This window comes from Ostrea edulis, chromosome 3, assembly GCF_947568905.1.
Source record: "Ostrea edulis chromosome 3, xbOstEdul1.1, whole genome shotgun sequence".
NCBI lineage: Eukaryota > Metazoa > Mollusca > Bivalvia > Ostreida > Ostreidae > Ostrea > Ostrea edulis.
Genome location: NC_079166.1, coordinates 21,643,656 through 21,667,360, shown reverse-complemented (window position 1 = coordinate 21,667,360; position 23,705 = coordinate 21,643,656). Strand labels below are relative to the sequence as shown.

General features: G+C 34.0%; 2 protein-coding genes across 2 annotated transcripts; one reads left to right on the top strand and one right to left on the bottom strand.

Moving 5' to 3' along the window:
* The first annotated feature begins 349 nt into the window (after nt 1–349).
* On the top strand, nt 350–7,459 carry LOC125677611 (ficolin-1-like). Its single transcript, XM_048915735.2, has 4 exons — nt 350–483; nt 869–965; nt 1,959–2,123; nt 7,045–7,459. The coding sequence occupies exons 1-4, from the start codon at nt 370–372 to the stop codon at nt 7,320–7,322; spliced, it is 654 nt and encodes a 217-aa protein (XP_048771692.2). The 5' UTR covers nt 350–369; the 3' UTR covers nt 7,323–7,459.
* Nucleotides 7,460–13,410: 5,951 nt separating this feature from the next.
* LOC130052559 (multiple epidermal growth factor-like domains protein 6) lies at nt 13,411–23,275 on the bottom strand. The gene is made up of 6 exons (XM_056157770.1): nt 18,943–23,275; nt 18,811–18,860; nt 18,543–18,668; nt 17,733–17,816; nt 17,495–17,620; nt 13,411–16,891 (listed from the first exon to the last, which is right to left on the bottom strand). The coding sequence occupies exons 1-6, from the start codon at nt 19,008–19,010 to the stop codon at nt 16,737–16,739; spliced, it is 609 nt and encodes a 202-aa protein (XP_056013745.1). The 5' UTR covers nt 19,011–23,275; the 3' UTR covers nt 13,411–16,736.
* Between the last annotated feature and the right edge of the window lie 430 nt (nt 23,276–23,705).

Here is a 23,705-nt window from a genome sequence, read left to right as displayed (position 1 = left end):
TTTGGTCAACTGAATTGAACCTTTGCGTTAGCTAATCAATTGACTAAGACCTAATAACGTCTTAAACCTAATAAATGTGTTAAAGGTAACATTTTTTTTTTAAAACAGAGCCTTGGATATTACCTATAAATGATAATTTTCCAACCTCAGATGCAATTACTTGTATTTGAAATTGTTATGGATTTTACTTCCAATCAGCGGTAAAACGATAAAATAATTTGATAAAACTATCAAAAGATGACAGAAGGGTTTTGATCAAAATAATTATATTCTTTGTATTTCTTGCAAAATCAGTCAATACATGGAATGCCAAATATCTATTGTAAACATATTGCAGATTTGAGTTCTCAGTATGAAAGTTGCAAAGATATGCTGTTAAAGAACTCAAAATTAAAAGGAAAAGACGGTGTATCTGAGATACATGTGGGCGATGAAAAAAAGGAGGTGTTCTGTGACATGACTACGGATGAAGGCGGTTGGACTGTAAGTTCCTATACAACTTTATAATCTGAACAATCCAAACCATCTTCTTCAGTTCATCCCACCAATCGTGATATTAAACTAAAATTCCCCTTTTCATATACTTTGCTATTTGATGTGTCATTGCATTTATAACAACTACGAAATTGTTTTATTTAAATGGAGATGTAGGGCGTGCTTATTTTAAGCGACGTTAAAAACCGTTCAGATAGTACAAAAATCTCTATATCATCCAATTACGGCATCCTGAACTTCAAAACATTGTTGGCAATTACACGTTTTATCAATGTTTGAATTACTTAGGCTCAGTAATATGAGGCATTATCAATATTGTTAATTGAAATATTCAAACTATACAGATATAAATGATTTCTATTTTGCAATTTAGGTCATCCAAAAAAGAATCAATGGGTGTACAGATTTTTATAAAACCTGGAGCGAATATAAAAAAGGATTTGGAAATCCTAACACTAACTACTGGATTGGTAAGATTTTTATTCATACATGTATATACATACATAGGGCACTATATTCCAACAACATCAAGTACCTCAAAGCGTCGCGTACACAATTTATATAAAGCACAACAAAGTATATCTTACGTAAACAATTAGATTGTCAAATTGTTTCTTCCTCCTGACAAACGCAAATGTCTACATAATTAACACGATGAAAAATTTACATTTCCAGAAAGATAGAACTAAATCTACACTAAATCTACAAAACGTATTATATTGCAGATTACATCTGCATTGGATTTGGGTGGTTTCCTTTTTATTGAATATCTTTTTCTATGAAACGAAACAAAAATGTCTTATACCATTGATTCATAATATATATATCAATTAGTTCTTGAAATGAAATGAGATGTCTTTCCTTGATTCCCTTTACACCTTCAATCAATGGGATAACAATGTTTTTTTTAAACGTGGATAGATTAGTATTTTGTGGTTATGACACATGCAGTTAAACTTCTTGAAACTTAAAAAAATGTAAAAAGAGGCACCATAGATCGGAGAAAAATATCGATTCATAATTCGCATTCCCTCAATTGTTTACATTTAGGTTATAGTGCAATATCCTTTACACATGCGTCTATATATATTTACGTTTAAACAGTGGTCTAGTTTGCCAATGCAACCTATCATTGGGTCAAATACTGTCTAACGCGTTTTATATCGATTGTTAGGCCGTTCGTGGCACACTGATTCTGAGACTAATGATAACTCCGTTTACCTGAACAAGGCATATGACTCATGAGAAGTGTGACCGGTCTACAGGAGATGCTTAATTTTCCTAGGCACCTGTTCCCACCACTGGTATATCCAGGGATCCTTGTTTGTACAAGTTTCTATATTGTATTCCTTATGCGAATCATGAGTTTCATTTCTGTTCGTTATCTTCATGTTTCATCACCATAATTGTTGTTGTTGTTTTTGTTTGTTTTTGTTTTTTTTTTGCATTATTGCGTCTAACAGGAAATGACGCAATTCATATTTTGACGGAGAAGAAGGAGCAGGTGCTTCGGGTTCAACTTCTAAGTTTTGATGGAGAAGAGGCGCATGCTGTGTATTCAAACTTTCATGTCGGGGATGAGGACAGTGAGTACAAGCTCACTGTTTCGGGTTACAATGGGACAGCAGGTAGGCATATCTCGTACATGCATTCGGTGGCGGACCAACTGTGTCTGACGTTTTTAGTCACATATTTACAAGGCAAATGGTTGATTACTTTTGCTAATTCTTAACTCTCACATAAGATATACCTGAATCTTCCTATAGTATACCAGTGTGAAGGGGTTCAAGGAAAGACATCTCATTTAATTTCAAGAACCGAAAACATTTTTCATATCTATATTTCCTATCGCTTTCCCCTTGTTACAATTTGTTTATGTCGACATCACCTTGGTTTGTTATTTTATTATTATTTAAAACTCAACAACAGAGCTCTATTGATAAGATTGCCATTAGTAATATAACGAATCCTCATTGTTTCGATCGTAAGCGTCATGCATGGATCATAGTTTGTTGCTCTCCTCTTACAGGTGATGACGTCACAACATAAGTATGAATGAAACATAACATTATATTTTTCTATAAGAGGATTACATGTATAAACAGCCTTGTTGTTTGGGAGAAAGGCCTTACTTTAAACTTCTGATATATCAAATGCTTACATTGGCACAATTAAATATATTAAACACATTTACCACTACACGCGGTTTCTGTGTTTTACAAGTCTACTTATAAAAAAAAAACGAATGATTTCAATCAGAAAATAATAAACAAGAAGGAAGATGAAGTCATCCTGAAAAAGAATCTAAGGAAATAAGACAAACAGACTGCCCATTAATGACCGATAAATAATCATTATAGAGAATTCCCGGAATTCTCCCTTTTATTAATTTTATCACATGCATACAATCGTGATGGAATCTAGATGCTAAATGAGTTAAGAATAATGTAAAACAAATAGAATTAATGCAAATTTGAAAGTTATTGACATACTAAAATGCTTATGGAATATGAATGAACCTGAAATAAATACAGTAAAATATCTGTATCTCGAATATGGTTTATCTCGAATACCCCGCTTGAGTCGAAGTTGACCGTCGTTTTCCCTATATAAATGATTAAAAAAACAAACTTCTGATATTTCGAACACAGTAATCTCAAATACTCCCCTTATGTCGAAGTATTTTCAAGGTCCCATACCCTAAATTCACCTGGTTTATCTCGAAGTGCAGTCAATTTTTCGCTCTGCTTATCATACCTGGCGTCGTTAAGTCACACTTTCACACCCGCGGCTACATCAATTATAATTAAAGACCGTTAATCCACGCTCGCCTTTTCCGAGTACACTCAGGTCGCAATAAATGGTTCAACAGCTTGGGTGATTAGTGAAGCCTTTCAACATTACGGCTAAAATTCACCACCAATTATGAACTAACACACCCGATTCCAGGGATGATGTTTTGAAAGACACACGCTCTATCATTAACAAGTGGGTTAGATAAACGCACAAAATCGTCGAAGCACGCTTGAAGGTAATGCTCTTAATAACGATAATGCATTTAATAATACACGCGTCATCATTAAAACTAGTACAGAGAAAACACGAAAATTTCTTTAATAAACATTTAAAAGTTTAGTTTTTTTTAAAACTCCGTCTTTTTTTTTTTTTTTGTTTCTTACGTGATAAGTTCTTTCATTACAACGCAATGGCTACATCCCAGTCGAGCCTGAACATCAGTAAACTTAATTTTGAAACACATTGTGAATGCAATTGAATGTTTATAAATATTTAAAAAACGAAATGTTTGTCAATGAAATTCCACAATATTAATTTATCAACTTGTATTAAACTATAAGAAACGGCAACGGGGTTTTTGTTTATAATGCAAATCCCATACTATGCATCAAGTATCCTCCTTCAAAAAAATATCCAAGATTGATTCTGGATATCTCGAACCCTCGAATATTTTGAAGTTTTTTCGAGGTCCCTCGGACTTCGAGATAGATATATTTTACTGTATTGGCTTTTGCACAATGTTTAAAGAGGCTCGCAACTGAGATTTAGAGTAACATCGATTTTTGGCAAGTGTATTTTTGATTTCTACATCCAAGGAGAATTAAAAGAATGAAAAGAAAAATATAGGGTAGCAATGCTTGTTAATGAACTACATTGTTCTAAACATGACCTTATGGATTTAAAATTGACTTAAGATTTATTCAATTAAACTTCATTTGTCTGTTGGTGTCAACACAACATAAGCAACACAAATCAATCATTTCATAAAATAGATACATATATTATGATTATGTCTTCTAAGAATACATATAAAAAATTTAATACTAGTAATTGAAATAAGTGATGACTAGGGCTGTGCGGTGCACCGAAAATTTCGGTGCACCGCGATTCATACCATTCGATTCGATGCACCGATTACAAATTCCGGATTTCAGTTCCATTCGGTTTAGATTTTACTTACACCAAAACAACAAATATGGCGTCCGAGTGATGTTGAAAACATGTGGATTTTCATGCAACAGAGATTTAAATCACTACTGTGTTTAGAGTTAGCATTTTCACCACTCATATACCAACAGAATATGGTCCGTAAGATCATTGCAGTTTATCTTTACATGACATATAGCATTTCTGTCAGTGGTGGAATGAAATCAACATCGTAGGTAATGAAACAGATTTGACATTTAATATGAGAGAAGTAAATCAATAAAGGAGAGATTTTCAAAGACTCTCAATTGATAGAATTATTGAATTTTTGCATATCAATGAAAACAATATCATATACATTTTAGATTCACTATAGATTTGTTTAATAATCCAAAACTTATGTAGCACATTGATATAAAACAATTTGATAGACTGTCAGTGTTTTCTTTTTTCTATGAAAGTCATAGAATGTCATTATGAATAGATATGATGTTTACAAATGACGACATATAGTTATATAACTTGAATAAAATAAAATGGAATATGCTACTCATTAAAATTGTTAATTTTTGTGGTGTCATTAGATAAATTGGACCTAACATGAACCGAATCGAAAATAACCGAACCGTGCTGTTCTGAATCGAAACCGAACCGAATCGAGCTAACCCTGAATCGTCCCAGCCCTAGTGATGACCTTTTGCACTGAGAGAAATTATGAAATTAAATTTACGATTTTTAAAAGGACATATTGGGAGTAATGTCAATTTCTAGAATGCCACATACTTTTGTAGGCATTGTCTGAAAAATTGAAATGGTGCTAACAATGTGGGGTTTTGATTTTTTTAAATAGTATTTCTGGCGAATATACTGACATACGCATACTGATACTTCTGACAAACCTAAGACATTTAAGAACGGTAATGACTAATGACTGATTCTTCGGTAAATACTCGGCAGTATAAGCGAAAGTAATAGGTCTTCCGAATTTAGACTACATGCATAGATCGGTTATAGTTTTTTTTTCGGTGGGGGGGGGGGGGGGTCAGTATTAGTGGGAAGCAATGGCAACTAATTTCTCCCATTTCAAAGAAAGTAAATAGTGTGGTACTAGAGCAGTGAAGTTGATATTGAATTTTCAAGAATTATTCTGCAAACTGGCATCAACAGACAATACCATGTGCGGATCAAGAGAGGGGTGGCACTGAAAATGTCGAAAATATACCATAATTGTTGTAAGAAAATAGGCATTGCGTTTCTGGACTAGATAATGAAAATTGAACAAAATCATAACATAATTACGTACAAATCATACTCTACGGAAACATATCGGAGTGATTTGTTTGATATACAACATTATAATTAATGATATTAATCTATGATAATTCCAATATTAATCATTACAAGCAAATGCGAATATAACGATCAATCTCATAACTTTTACAAGGAATACAAATGTAAATCTTATACGGTACCAATTTTGATGCACCAGATGCGCATTTCGACAAATAATGTCTCTTTAGTGATGCTCAACAGAAATGTTTGAAATCCGAACTAACTTTGAAGTTTTAGAGCTAAATATAGCCAAAAAGAGCGTGCCAAAAAAGTGGAGCTAAATTCGTCCAAGGATAAGAGCTATACACGAGGGAGATAATCCTTAATTTTGAAATGAATTTTTAATTTTATAACAGCAATTAAATATACATCCGTATTTTCAAACTAGTAACGAAGTACTAAGATACTGGGCTGTAGAGACCCTCGGGGACTAACAGTCCATCAGCAGAGGCCTCGACCCAGGTGTCATAATGTAAATCTTATACGGATAAAGAGTTGGGTAAACACCGACCCCTGGGCACAACAAAGGTGGTACCAGGTGCCTAGGAAGAGTAAACATTCCCTATTCACCGGCCACACCCGCTGTAAGACCTATGTCTTGATTAGGTAAACGGAGTAATCCTTAATCAAATAAGTCTGCTTGGAACAGCGTAACAATCGATATTAAACACTTCAGACATCGTAACTTAACAATATCTTAATAGATGTCAGTCTCAACAACAGTCTACAATCGTTCTGATTGGAAATAAATAAATCTGAATGAGAGTGTGTACATCAATAATCCCTAAAACGCGAATTTATTCACACGCACCTGAAAAGAAATAAAGCAATGTATGGAGATTCAGCTGGAAAACTAATATTTTTTTTAAAGATTATAAATACAATAACGGAATTGGAATTATAAGAATCCAACATTGTTTTAGAAGATTGTATCGATGCATCGCACTTTTATTCAGTTTGTGAGTAAAATGTCTAGATTTTCCACATCGATAAATTTTTCAAAAGGGAATGTTTAATCCTATAATAAATATCAGTTTCAACAATACTATGATATACGTTGTCACAATGGGATATATTATGAATACTAGACACAAAACATTTTAACCTATGCTACTATGTGATATATTATAAATACTAATCTCAGGATCATTATAATCCATTGTATTGTGTGATCTCGTACATAATGTATGTATTATATAATGCAATATAAAATATACGATCGATTGTTATTACATGTAAATGTTGAAGGTTATCATGTATGCTCTATATCTGTAGGGGACAGTTTGGACTTGCACGACGGAATGACGTTCGCTACAAAGGACAGAGATTTTGAAGGTTGTGCGGTAGAGAAGCACGGCGCATGGTGGTACACGCCCCAAAGTTGTCACTACTCCAACCTGAACGGAGAGTATGCTGGATCTGCTCTGCTTCGTGACAGATACATGGTCTGGTATCATTGGAAATCTAAGTTTGTAGCGCTGAAAGGGACGTCGATGATGGTGAGACCCAACAAACTAGGTGGGATTCATCAGCGCATTTCGGAGTGTAATTGATTGCTCAACATGAAGTGAACAGTATCATGCCCCTTGAAACAATTGATATGAAATATCTTGATTATAGTTTTGGATTATATTATCTAAATTTAGCAAAATCTGTTTTACATGTACAACCTAAATTTATAAAATCTTTAGATTTATCTTAATTGTCACTGTAAATGTATAAATGTACGACAGTTGTCCCAAAAGTTGCAGAAAATATCAATAAGATATTTGTATTTCTGAGAGAAAATAACACTTATTTTGAAAAGGAGTATGCAACCAAGGGCGTGAATTCCCTCGACTATCATTTTACACCCTCAGATTGTTGCTGTAATGGTACCATCTTGGACCTCCAAACGTTGGGTCATGTAGCAACTAATAATAATATAAAATCCACTGATGCAGAAATGATATCATTAATGATGCACATTCGTAACCATTAATGATAAACCGTTTGCTTTTTTTATTAAAGGACGGACAATTTGTCATTGGAAAATGCGTACATTGTCGTCCACTAATGATAAAAAAAGAAATAAGAAAAAAGGATTTTCATCATTAATAAAGGACACACATATCCTCTTATGCTATGTTTCTCAATACGATAAAGAGTCAATATTTTACCTGCCTAAATGTTAATTATATTATTGACAATCATAAATGTTCCAAGACTCCTTAATATATCGCATGTAAGACTTTTCACCGTGAAAAAATTCCAAGAAAGTGAAAGTCAGATGTGTGTGATAATTACCCCCTCTCAATTCATTGCAAGAGGGGGGCATAGTGACGGGAACATTTGTGTGTTGCTTTGTGTGTAAGGTGAAGATAACGAACAGTGATCAATCTCATAACTCCTATAATCAATACAAAATAGATAGTTGGGCAAACACGGACCCCTGGACACACTGGTGGTGGGATCAGGTGCCTAGGAAGAGTAAGCATCCATGTTGACCGTTCACACCCGCCTTGAGCCCTACATCCTGATCAGATATCCTGTATGTGTCGCCTAGACGGGGGTTAACGTTGAGTGTGTGTAACATTGAACTTGTAGACACATATTCTATACTCCACCATTTTTGCTCGAACTCATACTTCACACGTGGCTTTATTTTCATGAGAAGAACCCTATTTAGTAAGGAGTTAAAAGGTTAAGGTTACAAAGGGACTTCAAATGAAAAGTTTGGAGGGAAAATCCTGCCTTGCGGAGCTCTTGTATAAATTACTTTAAGTGATTGTGAATCGGACATCATTCTCTTTCCTTTTTGCATGCAGATTTATTCTGATCAGGGGCACGTGGTTTCAGGGAGAGGAAATTTTAGACAACGTTCACATTCCGTTATTTTTACATATAACGTCAGTTTATATCCTCACATGCAAAGAAATATACATTGGGTGACTACCTTCAATCCACTGTTTTAATAGCAATATAGCATGATACGAATGATGACTGAACTGAACTGATGTATTGAGCCTTTGTTGTGAAGGAGAAACCCCTCCCTATAATGTAGGATTTTGAAGTTTGGGCAATATAAACCCATTTGTTAGCTTCATTGTTTTTGCTTTTTTTCTTCACATTTGGTTGTCAAAAATCTTCGACATTTGAAGTTAGTTGCACCAACACATCCCCACAATCCGAAACATACACACTTTGGAAAAACAATGTTACTTACTTACCAATATTGATACATTAAATCGAGGACTTTGAGGTTTGACATAGTGATATTACAGAGTTCAGAAAAATCTTCAATCCATATATCCAACCTAAATACTAAATCGTTTGGACGATGCAGGTATGAAGTTGATCCTGCACTTCAAGACGAGGTTAATTAAAGACAGCAAAGGAGTGGACCGAACGATTATTCTAACTTTGTATGTAACAACAATTCAAAGTTAGATATTAGAGATATATTGTATATAAACATTCATTTAACCATAATCGTTGCTGTCTTATGTTGGAACAATTTTAGTAAACTCTAAAAAAAAAGGGGGGGGGGGGAATTAAAAAGTGGGCTTTTTTTTTAATATACAAGTAATTTTCAATATCACATATGTATCTTATATTCTCGAAACAAATTTCCATGTGATTTTTTAATGTTGATATTAATCTAAACATCGTTCAATGTTGTATTTAAAACTATTACGATACCAATTTTGATGCACCAGATGCGCCTTTCGACATATAATGTATCTTCAGTGATGCTCAACCAAAATTTTTGAAATCCAAAATAACGATAAACTTGCTAAAGCTATTTTAGGGGAAAACAGAATGCTAAAACGTGGAGTCAAATTCGGCTAAGGATAAGAGTTCTACATGAGGGATATAATCCTTAATTTTGAAATGAATTTATAATTTTTATAACGGCAATTAAACATACATCCGTATTTTCAAGCTAGTAACGAAGTACTTAGCTACTGGGCTGTAGAGACCCTCGGGAACTAGCAGTCCACCAGCAGAGGCATCGACCCAGGGGTCATAATGTAAAAATATTACGGTATCAATTTTGATGCACCAACTGTGTATTTCGACAAATAATGTTTCTTTAGTGATGCTCAACTAAAATGTATCAATTAGCAAAAACTTTACTATCCGACCCAAGAACAGATTGATTTGATGTTTCGTTTCAACTTAAATATTTCAAAACAGAGTTTAAAAATATGAAAAAGGACATAAATATTCTACATTTTCATCTTTAAATTCATTATTTATTTGATATTTAAAACCAACATGTACAAATTATTACTTTTACATTTCTTTCTAAGTTCACGTTTGATCGCTCAAAAACTGTACTCGACAGAATTAGATCTTACCTATTTTCAGTATTTCTGATGGGCGGGTGTAAAGATATATGCGACCTTCAATCAAAGTTTCTTAATTGTAGATCTATGTCGTCATACTAATTATCTTTTAATTCGATTATGCTAATGTTATTTGGGGACATCGTATTTGACAGGTTAGCATAATGATTTGAAATGTCGACATAATTAGCTGACAAGTCGACGTAATCACCTGACAAGTCGACACAAACATCAGACAAATCCTTATGCAAAGCATTAGTCAGATCATTGTGTCGACTTGTTAGATCATTATGTTGCTAAATGGATCAAATATCTTGGACATTTTTACGGTTACATTTTTCAACTTTTTATCATTCAACAGGTGTATATAATGATACCCTGGGTGCTTTGATGATACAAAGAAAAAGCAAATGAGTATAATGTTTCCAAGAATTGAATATTAAATGAAACTGCTATTTTGGTTTCTATTTAAAGTAAAAATAAAGAAACTCGTTTTGCAGAGGTTTAGAGGGGACTAGGATAAAGCAGATGCAGTCAGCAGCTCCTCGTTGGAACCCACGGTTTTTCTTTATTATCCGTATCTTACAACAAAATGTGGAGAACTGGAAAATCCATTGGTTTTGATTTTATCGATCATTTGACTTTGAATTCATATATTATATCTTTTTATGCTTTAAAATGTATTTTAGCAACGAATATCTGGTTGTGGATTATTGTTTTATCATTTATCTTCATTTTCGTTTCGTTTTCTAAATAAACAATATGTGAGATACGTAATGTGTCGTTTTCTAGACTGGCTGATTAATTTCGCTCTGATTTTGTTGTTTCATAGAAACAATTGGAATAAACTAAATGTATTAACCCCAAAGATTCTTTAAAATCAAAACGCTCGACTTTTTTAAACAGTTATGAACTTTAAGTTAACACAGAGACATTTATGGTGTGCATGTGTATGTTTACAACAGACGGGATATAATTGCTGAAATACATCAAAGCATGAAAACAATTTCAAACCATGACTTCAGTTTACGTGACTACGTGAAATAACTATTACTACTTCAGGGAATTATATATTTGAATACACTATCTCAATATTAACTTTGAATCATTCCTCTCGCACACTACTTTTTCCATTTTGAAGGAACACCCAGGACGATACTGATTGGTTGATGTCTACTGAAACATGTAAATTAAAAGAAATATACTTCAGTTTTGAAAATTCACAACGGCATGAACAGCGACGCGTTTTGCTAGCTTTATATGCATTCTGAAGTATGCCATCAGTGAACGATAGAGTAGTTCGCTAATGGTATAATCATATCATTAGTGGCCAGGATCCTGACCACTACTGCAACTTTATACCATGAGTGAATATTGTATCATTAATGGTTACTACAAAATATGTTCATGTTCTTCTATCCCTGTAATTCTTATTTCTGCGTATCTAGTATTAATCTGATAGTTAAAATAACATTCTAGTAATATACAATCTACACCCTTCCTGGGATATTAAGAATGTCCACTTGGGCCAATTGAATATTTTTGTACCAATCTCCACTGCAGTTTCACAGTTCTGCAACCGCCATGAGCTATCTATCGTGGTGAGATAATTAGGAAAATCGATAGTCAAAATATTAATGTTGATAGCGCCTCAGAAACTGGTATGAAACACGCCAGAAGGCATTCCATGTGATGACCAGTCGTATGTATGAAATTATATCATTCTAACGCCCGTTTCATCTGGGAAAAGTTGATTTGAAAGTGGATTGTTGAAACCCTATGACTTTAGCATACTAGTGTTGTCAGTAGTCTGCTTCAGTTTAAATGCTGATCATTCTTGAGCATGGGATCAGTGTAATTCTCTCTCAGTATAGATGTATAGACTTATAAATGTTGCATTTATATCAATTATTCCATTATTCAAAATGTACGAATGTTCTAACTTGTCAAACTTTTCATAATATTACCACCATAACCCATATTTCACTAAGAAAAGGTGAACATTTTGTAGGAAAACGTACATCTAGGCATTTCAAGGTTTTGTTACTTTTAAATTATATAATGTCCCAAGTTGTCACCTGTACGGTATATATCACAGGACAATCCCAAAAACATTGAAGATTGAAATTAAATGATATCAATGAAAGGCAAAGATAATGATATGATCCTATATAAGTTTTGCTATGCAAAGCTTGCTATTTGAAAAATATATCTTTATCGCTGTGTTTACATTTTAGAATGACATATATAATGCTATTTCAGCATCACATACCAAAGTGAGCTCCATCAGAAACGGGTTGTATCGCCTATGTTGTTAAGTATTGTTATTTATTGTTTATTGCTATTTAGAATCATCACTGCATTTCCAAATTGTTATAGATGGTGTACCACTATTGCTTTTTGTGATTTGAGGTACTACCATAATGATTATACCATGCAAGGGGACATTGTAGTAGAGCCCATTACCGTGAATTAGTCATTGAGGAACACCACCATGACATCTAATCAATTTATCGTATTTCCGAATTCAGGCATGCACATCTAAAACGACTTCATTCAAATGTATTTAGATGTAGTGCATTCGCAGAACGATCTAAACACACTTAAATAACGTTGAACGTTTGACTTGAAAAAATATTTCATTCAACCAATATAATTTTCATTCTCATTGATTCTAATTAATTAATAATGTAACTGTTGGAACGCTCTTACTTTTCTATTTTCTGATGTTTCTATTTGACAAGACTTATAAAGTAAACATATTAGGGATATTCAAATGTCATTAGGTTTTCTGAATTGGTTTTGTTTATATTCGATGATCTCTATAGTATAGTGTTTCGATACTCCAGAATTTCCCTATTTATAGTGGTTGTAAATAAGTTTTAAACTTCTACAAGCATCATTAACAAATACCAATCTTCAATCAGAAATATGCATTCTGTTGTTAATCACTGCTAAGATCAATAACAAAGCTGCGCTATTCAGTAAATTGGGGTATTAAAACAATCTTTTGTATTGTTATAAAAAGGAGGGCACAATGAAAAATTATTCGTTGAAATTGCTTTATGTGGTCATGTTCAAAACTTTCAGACTAATTTTCCTCTCCAATATAGCCAGCAACCAATGATATAATAATTACATGCCACGCGATATTGTTTTTGTTTTCTAAGAGATTATAAGTTTCCCTTCCAACATCCCAATATTACTTCTTTACATTTAGATTTAGTGTGTGTCATTTCCTGTTACCGAACATTTTATATTGATTGTCTTTATATATCTTATAGCTGTGTGATGATGTGGTAAAAGGTTCCACTTTATTCTTTTATTTCATAACATTTGCATTTGATGAGATTAAAAACAATAGGTAGATGCCAATGTCACGACGCCCTCTAGCTTGACCAGTGAGAAGTGATCAGTCTCATAACTCCTATAAGCAATACAAAATAGAATAAATAATTCTATATGAAATCAACTGTACATATACAGAATATAAAAGGAACAATATCAATCAATGAAAAGAGATTGCCAATGTCAACTGCAGTGTACCATGCGATCACCATCCTTGTCCATACAAGTACCACGTGTCGACCACTCGGCTCCAAATATATACCACCTGTTCCGCCAGGTCAGACTGGAGATTCAGTCTTCATATCACTACTACGGAACAACGGTGGACAGAGGAAAAACGTGCGCTCCCCAAGTAAGACGGAGCATTCCTTCATATAGCAACTAGTCTTTAAAACAAATCAACCATGACCACGTGACCATCAACTTGAAACACCTCATTTAAAAATGGAAATGAGGGTCAACACGAGCAAATACTTCAAAACAAACTAAACCCGAAAATAATGGTGACACCAATATCATTCTTGGTTTGGTTGTCGAAATCTTATTTTTGATATTCGAGAATCTCTCTATTCTAGGGGGCTGTAAATAAAAGTTGAAGATAACGAAGAGTGAACGATCCTATAACTCTCAATAATAAATACAAAATAACTCCTTCTAAGAAGTACAAAATATAGAATTAGGCAAACAGGGGAACCTGGATATACCAAAGGTGGGACCAGGTGCCTCCTAGGAGAAACAGCGCCAGTCAACCGGTCACATCCGGCCGCCTTGGACCTTATATCTTGCTTAGGTAAACATAGTAACATATAGTCAAATTTGGTGTGTCAAAAATGACTTTACAATCGGTATGAACATACCAGACAGGATTTGACCCAATGGTAGCCTACATTTGCAAGATTTCAACTTCTACAATTGTCATTAATAAATGGGGATTTCCAACAATATGCCACTGCCAATACAAATAACAAAGTTGATAGACCGAGTAAACTAGTTTCCTAAATCAATAATTTGTGTTAATACAAAATTCATATCATATCATTTAACTAATTAGATATAGGAAGTGTTCGTCAACTGGAGTTCTATTTATAAAACCAAAGAGCAGTGAAAAAGAAAAGCGCCAGGATTAACTCTCTCAAAGTTTACACCAATGTGCTTTTTCACGATTTCTTAGAATTGATATTCATAAATATACATTGCAAAGATCTTATATGTTGGACAATCTCATGAATTATATTATTATATATGTTAAAATTCGATGTATGTCTGCCAGTTTTTCTAAGGAAAACAGTAATTTGTAAATATTTGATTCAGACTTCAAATTAAGTTACAACTGCTTGAACATAGATTACAGCAACTATTATACCGATTCCATAAACTTCGCATTGACTTGATTTGTATATATATATAGAAACCGTCGTGAGTTGGCATATAGTGTACCTCTGTAACGTTTGAGTATTATTAAGTTTATTCAGGTAAAGCATCAGATAAATTAGAAATCTCAATCATATACGATGTAAAATACATTAATAATGTCAATTAGGATCACAAATTAATTTTGGCACATTCCTATCATATGTACACATTAGCACTCCAGATATTATCACAGCTATAACCACCAACAACATCATTGTCAAAAATACATGCTTATCAAAGGACCAGGTCTTATCACAGACAATATATATTATATACTTTAAATAAATATTTGCCTAGAATAACCCATGAAAGCAATTTATAAATCTTCCTTATTTCCAATGGCGTCTTAAGATGTTATAAGTTAATTATGGATTATGTATGACTAAGACAGAATAGGCAAAAATTAGATAGAGCATTAGATGATTTTCCTAGCTCAAATTAAGTAACACTATGTGCATTGTTTGATTATATATTGATACAAAATATTTTTAAAAATGAATCACTATACAGCATAAAAAAACAATATATATAAATGCTTTCTTCCCTTTTACGAGCTTCTTCTGCAAGATGCAACTTGACAGCAGATTTAAAACTAGCTCTGTTAGCTATATTTTTTACTCCTAAAGGAAGAAAAATTCCAGGTTAAAATGGCATGATAATAAAAAAAATGAACGATTGTAGGTCCTAACCCTAAAAACATGATAATTAAAATTAGAGGCTCCCCTAGTAGCATTATCATTTCTGTCAAATTTCTCATGTAAATAATTTGGTGCAAGACCATGGTTGATTTCAAAGACATGGTCGAGTCTTAATTGTTTAATACGATCTGCTGCATAGAGTGTGTTTATTGAGTCTAAATTATCACAATTTATACTAGTTCTGGGGTTCAGATTTAAAATGAATATTATTGTTTTGTTTTAAAGAACTTGTAGCTTATTCTTCAATGATTTAGATAAGCGTTCAAACCATGCAGAAGAGCAATGGTCAAAGTAGCACAGAATAAGTGCAGAACGTAATGTTAACCTTGACCCTTTATTCAACCACTTTCCATTTCTATAATGAAACTGAAGTCTGGATTTGACCATGGAAAAAATATCATACACTATGAGATGACATTTTAAAAACTTATCAATTGTTATTCCCAGATATTTGACGATAGAGAAACTAAATCCAGGATAATGTATACATATACAACTGGATGAAACTCAAATCATGATATTTAATATATTGTTTTAAAAAAAACCAGGAACGTCTGAATATAGTGTATATAGATGCTGATAGTTAAAGCTACAGGGTCGATTAGATTGACAAAATGCTGACATAATAAGATGTGAATTCAAATGATTTAATTTTACTTTTTACGCGCAATGTGATTGGTTCATTTGACTATCAACATTCTTGATATCGTATAAACAAATGTGTCATTTAGTCCTGCTATATGATTTCATAAAGAATGACGTCACAATACGTTTGGCTGTTCAGTTTGCATTATGGTGCTACGGCAATATCGGTCCGCGTCATATAACATTAATATTTTCTGTAGAAATATTAAGTAAATAATGTCAAAGGTGATTTCCTAAATGAAATCATAATGAATGATAGTAATTTTCATTTTTTTTATACGATGTAATGTAAGTTAGGGCACCTTACGCAATTTCACCAACCGCTTCGCAGTATATAATGCGTAAACTTCCCTAACTTACTTTATATCCTATAAAACAAATAAGAATTATTTCTTTTCCTTAAATTCCAAAACAAATTCAATCAGGAACAAACTTTAGAAATTAAGTTTATAATTAGGTAACATTTGTTAAATACAAAACCAAACTCTTAAATTTCATTAAAACAAAACATTGCCAATAACACTATATTTTACTAACCATTCGTTACCATTAGAACATCAACTTTGTAGAAAAACGAAACATAAATATAAGCTGTAAATTGAATGACTGCAACCACACCTAGGGTTATGGTAGTGTACAACAGCGCCTCTTTTCTGTGATGTTCACTGACACTGCAGTATCTGTATGCTATTGAAAAAAAATGTTATGTAATTTGAATTTCACTGCTTAATTGGTTTTCACCCTTTCAATAAACTCGTACTATTCTGTTTTTGGCATTTTACATACCACGGAAGTTTTGTAAATGCATCACGTATATAAATCAACTTATGTGAATCGAAACGCTATCTTCAATGCAAGGTGAATATAACGAACAGTGATCAATCGCATAACTCCTATAAGCAATACAAAATAGATAGTGAGGCAAACACGGACCCCTGGATACACCAGAGGTAGGATCAGGTGCCTAGGAGGATTAACATCCCCTGTTGACCGGTCACACCCGCCGTGAGCCCTATATCCTGATCAGGTAAACAGTGTTATCCGCAGTCAAAATCAGTGTGCCAAGAACGGCTTAACAATCGGTATGAAACACGTCAGACAGCATTTGACCCAATACGAGGTTGTACTGACGAACTAGATCAATGTTGTTTCGTTTTGTTAATGACGTAAAGTTGTTTTTAAAATGAAATGCTCTTTCGACAATACTATACCATACAATTTTTTGAAAGTCGAGGTTTACACATCCATGCCATTATATTACATCAATGTAAATCATTCAATGTCTCTCACTTTTGCATCCGTGCACGTGATGACAAAGGTCCTTTGCACAACCACACTCTAGCTGATAGTGGACGTCATGGCCTGAATACCGACAAGGGAATCTACAGTCAGACCCAATGTACCGATGTGGACAAGCTACCCAAAATTCATATTATAATGTAGACTGTGATCATTAGGCATATTCAGCAATTTTACAATATACATACTCCACCAAACTTTCTATCATAAAACACTGCAATTTATGTACCTGTTGAAGTCGTATAGATTGAAAACGCAGACAACGAAGTCTTTGGAGTGTTTGGAAAACCTACAGAAACTGTTGGAGACCCATCTAAAAGAAATATATATTGTAAGTAGACATTGACGGCAAACTGACAACTCAACTGTATGACAAACGGGATGATTTCAGCTTCTCCATCGTCAACTTCCCACATTTATGTAGCAATATTCCATTATCACCTGCATATGGTGTTTATATATCTCAACTGATTCGGTATGCAATAGCTTGTTCTGCGTATAGTCAGTTTTTTAAATCGAGGTAAGCTACTGATAAACAAGTTGATGGTACAGGAGTTTGAACAGTATCGATTGAAGTCAGCATTTCGCAAATCCTATGGTCGTTATAACGATCTAGTTCGTCAGTACAGCCTTGCATTGGGTCAGATTCTGTCTGACGTGTTTCGTGTTGATTGTTGAGCCGTTCTTGGAACACTGGTTTTGGCTGCGGATGGCTTCGTTTGCCTGATCGGGATGTGGGGCTCACGGCGGGTGTGGCCGGTCGACGGGGGATGCTTGCTCCTCCTGGGCACCTCGTCCCGCCTCTGGCTTCTCCGGGGATCCGTGTTTGCCCAGCTGTCTCTTTTGTGTTGCTTGTAGGAGTTATGAAATTGATCACTGTTCGTTATCTTCACCTTGCATATACATATTTGGAAGAGCATTAATGGCTTAAAAACAACTATCAATTCCAGATATGTTAATATCGTTGTGTTTTAGATAAGTCATCAATTTGCAATAGTAAATGAACGCTCGATTACATCTAAATCTTTTAGCTACATACCGTCACACCCAGTTACAGAACTGCAGTTTGTTATTTCACAGTTGCACCACGATTGACACCGATCTCCGTAGTTAGGATATCGACATGGAAGCTGACAACATTCACCTTGAAAACCTACATTGCACTCTAAGTAGAAGACATTTATATGTTTGATAATATGATTATTGGTTAATGTAAACTTCTTCATTTAGATTTAATACAAAGTCACATGTTCATGAATAGCAAAATAATTAAATCTGATTTATGTGAACAGTTTTGTTAGACTTACCTGTACATTTCTCCATTTTTGTATCCCATATCTTGCAGCTGTCTTTCAAACTATAAAAGGGATAAAAAAAAATATTTCAAGTAATGTAAAATTAGGGAGATAAAGAAAGAAAACAAGAGAGATAGGACTTACCATGTTGAATTGTCTGCCACAGTCAATGGTAATAGTGTACAAGCAAACACCGCGATCCAAATACTCATTTCATTGCAATGAGTTATACCTCTCAGTTATAGCTCTGATTAGTTTTGCCTTCTATATTTAAACAATTTGATCATGGGTCACATGTTCATTGAGAAAGAAATTGATCTAATAACACTCATGCACAATTCAACAATCATTTCCCTATACAACAATTTTAATAAACTTTCCTTGTATGGTCGGATATATATCAATATTATATATATATATAAGACTCTAAAGTGTGATGGTCGCTCCAAAGTGCGATGGTCACGCCAAAGTTCGATGGTCTGTACCAAATCACTATGTCGTTTACAAACCAATGTATTTCGGCGTGTCACACCATTGCACTTTGGCGTGTCAGACCATCGCACTTTGGCGCATGACCGGTCCACAAGGGATGCTTACTCCTCCTAGGCACCTTATCCCACCTCTGGTGTGTCCAAGAGTCCGTGTTTGCCCGACTATCTATTTGGTATTGCTTATAAGAGTTATGAGATCGACCCCTTTTCGTTATTTTCACGTTTCATTTGGGACGAAAAGGATCTTGACAGCTTCAATGACAGAAAGTTCATGGCAAACATATAAAGCAGCGGCTGAAAGTTTTAACTATTTCAGATATGTTGTATTTGTTTAGCTTACAATTAAAACCACCGGCACCTTTGGACCACATAGTGCATTTAACAGCCAAACTTCAAGTACCATAATCCATTAGGACAAATACATTAGGTTTGTTATACAGATTCAGTGAAGTCACCATGTCATTTATAGTCGCTAAGTTGTTAGATGGTGTCAAACGAAGTTCTCCGAATCTGGATTCAAGGGTCACAATTACGTTTTAAACAAGGCTTGTGCTTCTAGGTACAAGGTTGGTTTCTTTAACGTGACCCTTGCTTAGCATTCTTTGGGTTTTTTTGTAGGGGAGTTGACAAGTGAATCACTTCAGAACCAAGACTACTACGTCATATCGACATCGACATCGCGGTAGGCTTATGACACAGACATATAAGGATGACCATTTGACAGTCCAAGATCATTAGGGTCAGTCATCAACCTTGTGTTTATTAAAAACAGGTGGCCCCGCTGACCCGGTCACTTCATTGTCTAAATTGTAGCCTTAAGAGTAAATCCGCCAGAAAATCGTGCAAAATACCAAAATTCGTCCTAAAGGGTAGTCGCAAGACAAAGAATGTTTTGATAACATACAACTATCTCTGACTTTTTTGTATAATATCATTTGAAAGGATACCAACACTAATTTCGCACTACAATTCTAATGTATGTATCTTGCTATTTTTACTGTCATCAGATCTTGGTAAATTGATGTGATTGTACAGATAGATATTTTACGAGATAATCTTAGAAAATGACTGATTCACAATTGTTTTATTAAAGGCTACTTGTACTGTGCAGTATGTTGGGGCTGGATGAAAGAGATTTAGCCTATGCATTTTTGCGAGGCAGAAGTTGTGATCTAAAGAGAAAAACCCATGAAATGAGACTTTGAAACAAATTAAAATACATTGATACATGCATCATATACTAGTGATTATATCAATTTAAGTATGTTTATGTTCTATGGTCCTTGAAATTCTCATTCCTGTGTATTCAGCATTGTTATGATGATAGCTAAAATAACATTCTACCAATACATCATATGCATACCTCTATGGATATCTAGGGTCTCAACTTGGACCAAATGAATATTTCCACTGCAATTTAGCAGTTCTGTTATAAGCCCTCTACCTTGATGAGGTAAACGGAGTAATCCGAACTCAAAACCAGTTGGTAGATATCAGTTCAGAAATCGGTATGAAACAAGCCAGACAGCATTTGAGCTGATGTCATGTTGTATTTACAAATTAAATGAGTGAAATATTTTCCACCGGGAAATAAACAATATTCAATCAATAAATCAATCAATCAGAAGTTTGTTTTAGTTTAAAAATCAATAGCTCTCGAACATGGAATTGGTGTAATTCCTTTTCGGTATAGACTTACAGAGTTACAAATGTTGCATTCATACAAATTATTCTAACGGTGACCATTTTACATATCTTCAAAGGTGAAGGTATTTTAGGCATTCTATGTCATTTTGAGATGGGCGTAGTCTTTGTGAATACACAACTTCACAAAAAAAACCAACAACTAAATCCGTTAAGCCTAATGGCGACTTCCACTAACTGTTGTTTACTGTTGAGCAAACGGGTTTCTTTTGGACTGAAGAATGCAATGTTGAAAGGATGACTTAGAGATAAGTCCTGTTGAGAGAAAATTGCTAACATTTTGTTGAGGGGAACTGGAATTAAGTGCAAAGTTCGATGTCGGTATTAACGGAAAGCCTGGGACACGTGCATAATCATGATGTGAGATACCAGGTAGGGTTCTCCTGAGGTTGCCACGGCTTCCAGCTGGACAGTTGAGTGTTACTTAGGGTTTTACGAGTTTTATCAGTGAATTTCTAAGGTGTCACAGATGTTGTAACATCGTACGGAAGCCTCGTTTCGGGACCCACTCATAAACATATCATGCCAGAGTTCGAAACCATAATCGGTAAGGGCTGCGATATTGCAGTATCACTGAGACAATGTGCGGTGTATCTGGTATTTGGGTTCGTGACATGAAAAAAGTTGTCGCAAGGTGCAAACTGAACTATTGTCATCCCCGTTTGAATACATTTAACTCTCAGCCCGGAATTGCAGAAGGAGACATGTGTTGTTATACTCAAATAACCATGCATTTTTCAATTTGCATAATTAATTAATATTTATATTTGATATTTGTTTGTTTTTTGTTTAATGCATTTATATAGATCGTTAGAATATTTAAGTTTTTTTTTTCTTTTCAGGATTCCCTAATCTATATATAAATACGAAGCATCCAGAGGAATCTCCTACATTCCAATAGAAAGTAGTTCCGGCCATTTTTTTTTTTTTGTTAGATACGATATTCCACTAATCTTTCAACCAATGAAAAGGCGTGTAACATGTAAAATTAAATGATAGGTGTATACTCTGTTTCCACCAGTGGAATCAGTAGTGAACCAGTAAATCCATACGCAATTGTGTTCAGAAACCTAGGAACTATCTTCCTTAATCTACACCATTATATATACATAGACAATCATGACATTATTTGTAAGGCTTCTTGTCAAAAATATTTACATGAATAAATGTCATATATTCAGCACCATGTGATCATGCTTCACACAAAACCCGAAAATATTGATAATATCTCTGATGTAAATTGCATAGGGCATAATAACTAATTTGATTTCGATTTTGTACAATAACGACACATTATGCATGTTCTATGTATAAACACCGAAGATGAAAAGAATTTATCCATATCAAAAATAGAAAGGAAACATTTGATGCGGAGACATAATATAATTGATAGTATTGCCGCCTGTTGATGGCATCTACAGGAACTTATCTATCTTCTCATACACTTGAGGTTATGATCTATACCTATTTCAAGTTGATATACTAAAATAACATTTTGATACTAATATATATCATGAAATGTCAGTATTCTAGAAGTACCATTATACAATTTTCCGCATCATATTCCAATTTCCGTGAAACAATACAACTTCATTTAATTTCTATTCGGAATTATAGTTTTTGTTTTGGCAGAAATAATTGATGATATAATTATTCTTCAGTTTTTACGTTTACGATTGTAGGATTTAACCGACACATTCGCGCTTTGCTGAGGTGTATATAGGTCTATAGATTCTTTCGCCCATACAGGCTCACGCTATAATAAAAATATGTATGCAATGATATTGATTAGATTGGTCTGTTTCCGATAATCAATGAAGGTCCTAACCAAACATCGAGGTACTGAAACGGGGCATAATATAATGGATATGATAAAGAAAATCTCGATTGTATCACAAAAACGAAAGTAAAGACGTACGGGTTCATCGATCTTGGTTAGTGGGGATTTCAAGTCGTCTGTTATGCTATTCATAGTTCATTGTTTTGACATTGGCTCGAAAACGGAAACAGTTGATATGGACAGAGAAACATGTCATAGCTGAATTAAAACACCAAGAAACACGACACTCATTCTCCACTATTTATGGCGTTTTTGAGACGGTTAAAAGATAAGGAGCTTTAGACAATCCGCACTGGCATATGGAGAAATTCTAACCACTTTATTAATGAGCTTGATATGAGGTGATCTTAAGGTTATGAATATTAATTAAGTACGTAACTTTAATAGAAGTTATTGTACCGCGTGCAATTAATGGCAATTCGTGGTGTAAACATTAACCTGGAAAAAAAATCAAAAGTACAGTATATACAGCATGGTATAATCATGTACATTATATACAACATTGTATAATTCTGTACAGTATATACAGCATACTATAGCCATGAACAGTATATACAGCATGATATAACCATGAACAGTATATACAGCATGATATAGCCATGAACAGTATATACAGCATGGCATAATCATGAACATTATATACAGCATGGTATAATCATGTACAGTATATATATAGAGTGATATAATCATGAACGTTATATACAGCATGGTATAATCATGAACAGTATATACAGCATGATATAATCATGAACATTATATACAGCATGGTATAACCATGTACAGTATATACAGCATGTTATAATCATGAACAGTATATACAGCATGGTATAATCATGTACAGTATATACAGCATGCTATAATTACAAACAGTA

What these genes read in the sequence shown, in the direction of transcription:
- LOC130052559 (XM_056157770.1), bottom strand. Translation starts at nt 19,010, where the DNA reads ATGAGTATTTGGATCGCGGTGTTTGCTTGTACACTATTACCATTGACT. An exon ending in GTGGCAGACAATTCAACATG is followed by an intron (nt 18,861 to 18,942) that starts GTAAGTCCTATC and finishes TCCCTTTTATAG; the next exon opens with TTTGAAAGACAGCTGCAAGA. An exon ending in AATCTATACGACTTCAACAG is followed by an intron (nt 17,621 to 17,732) that starts GTACATAAATTG and finishes AATTTTGGGTAG; the next exon opens with CTTGTCCACATCGGTACATT.
- LOC125677611 (XM_048915735.2), top strand. Translation starts at nt 370, where the DNA reads ATGCTGTTAAAGAACTCAAAATTAAAAGGAAAAGACGGTGTATCTGAG. An exon ending in TAACACTAACTACTGGATTG is followed by an intron (nt 966 to 1,958) that starts GTAAGATTTTTA and finishes TGCGTCTAACAG; the next exon opens with GAAATGACGCAATTCATATT. An exon ending in GGGTTACAATGGGACAGCAG is followed by an intron (nt 2,124 to 7,044) that starts GTAGGCATATCT and finishes CTATATCTGTAG; the next exon opens with GGGACAGTTTGGACTTGCAC.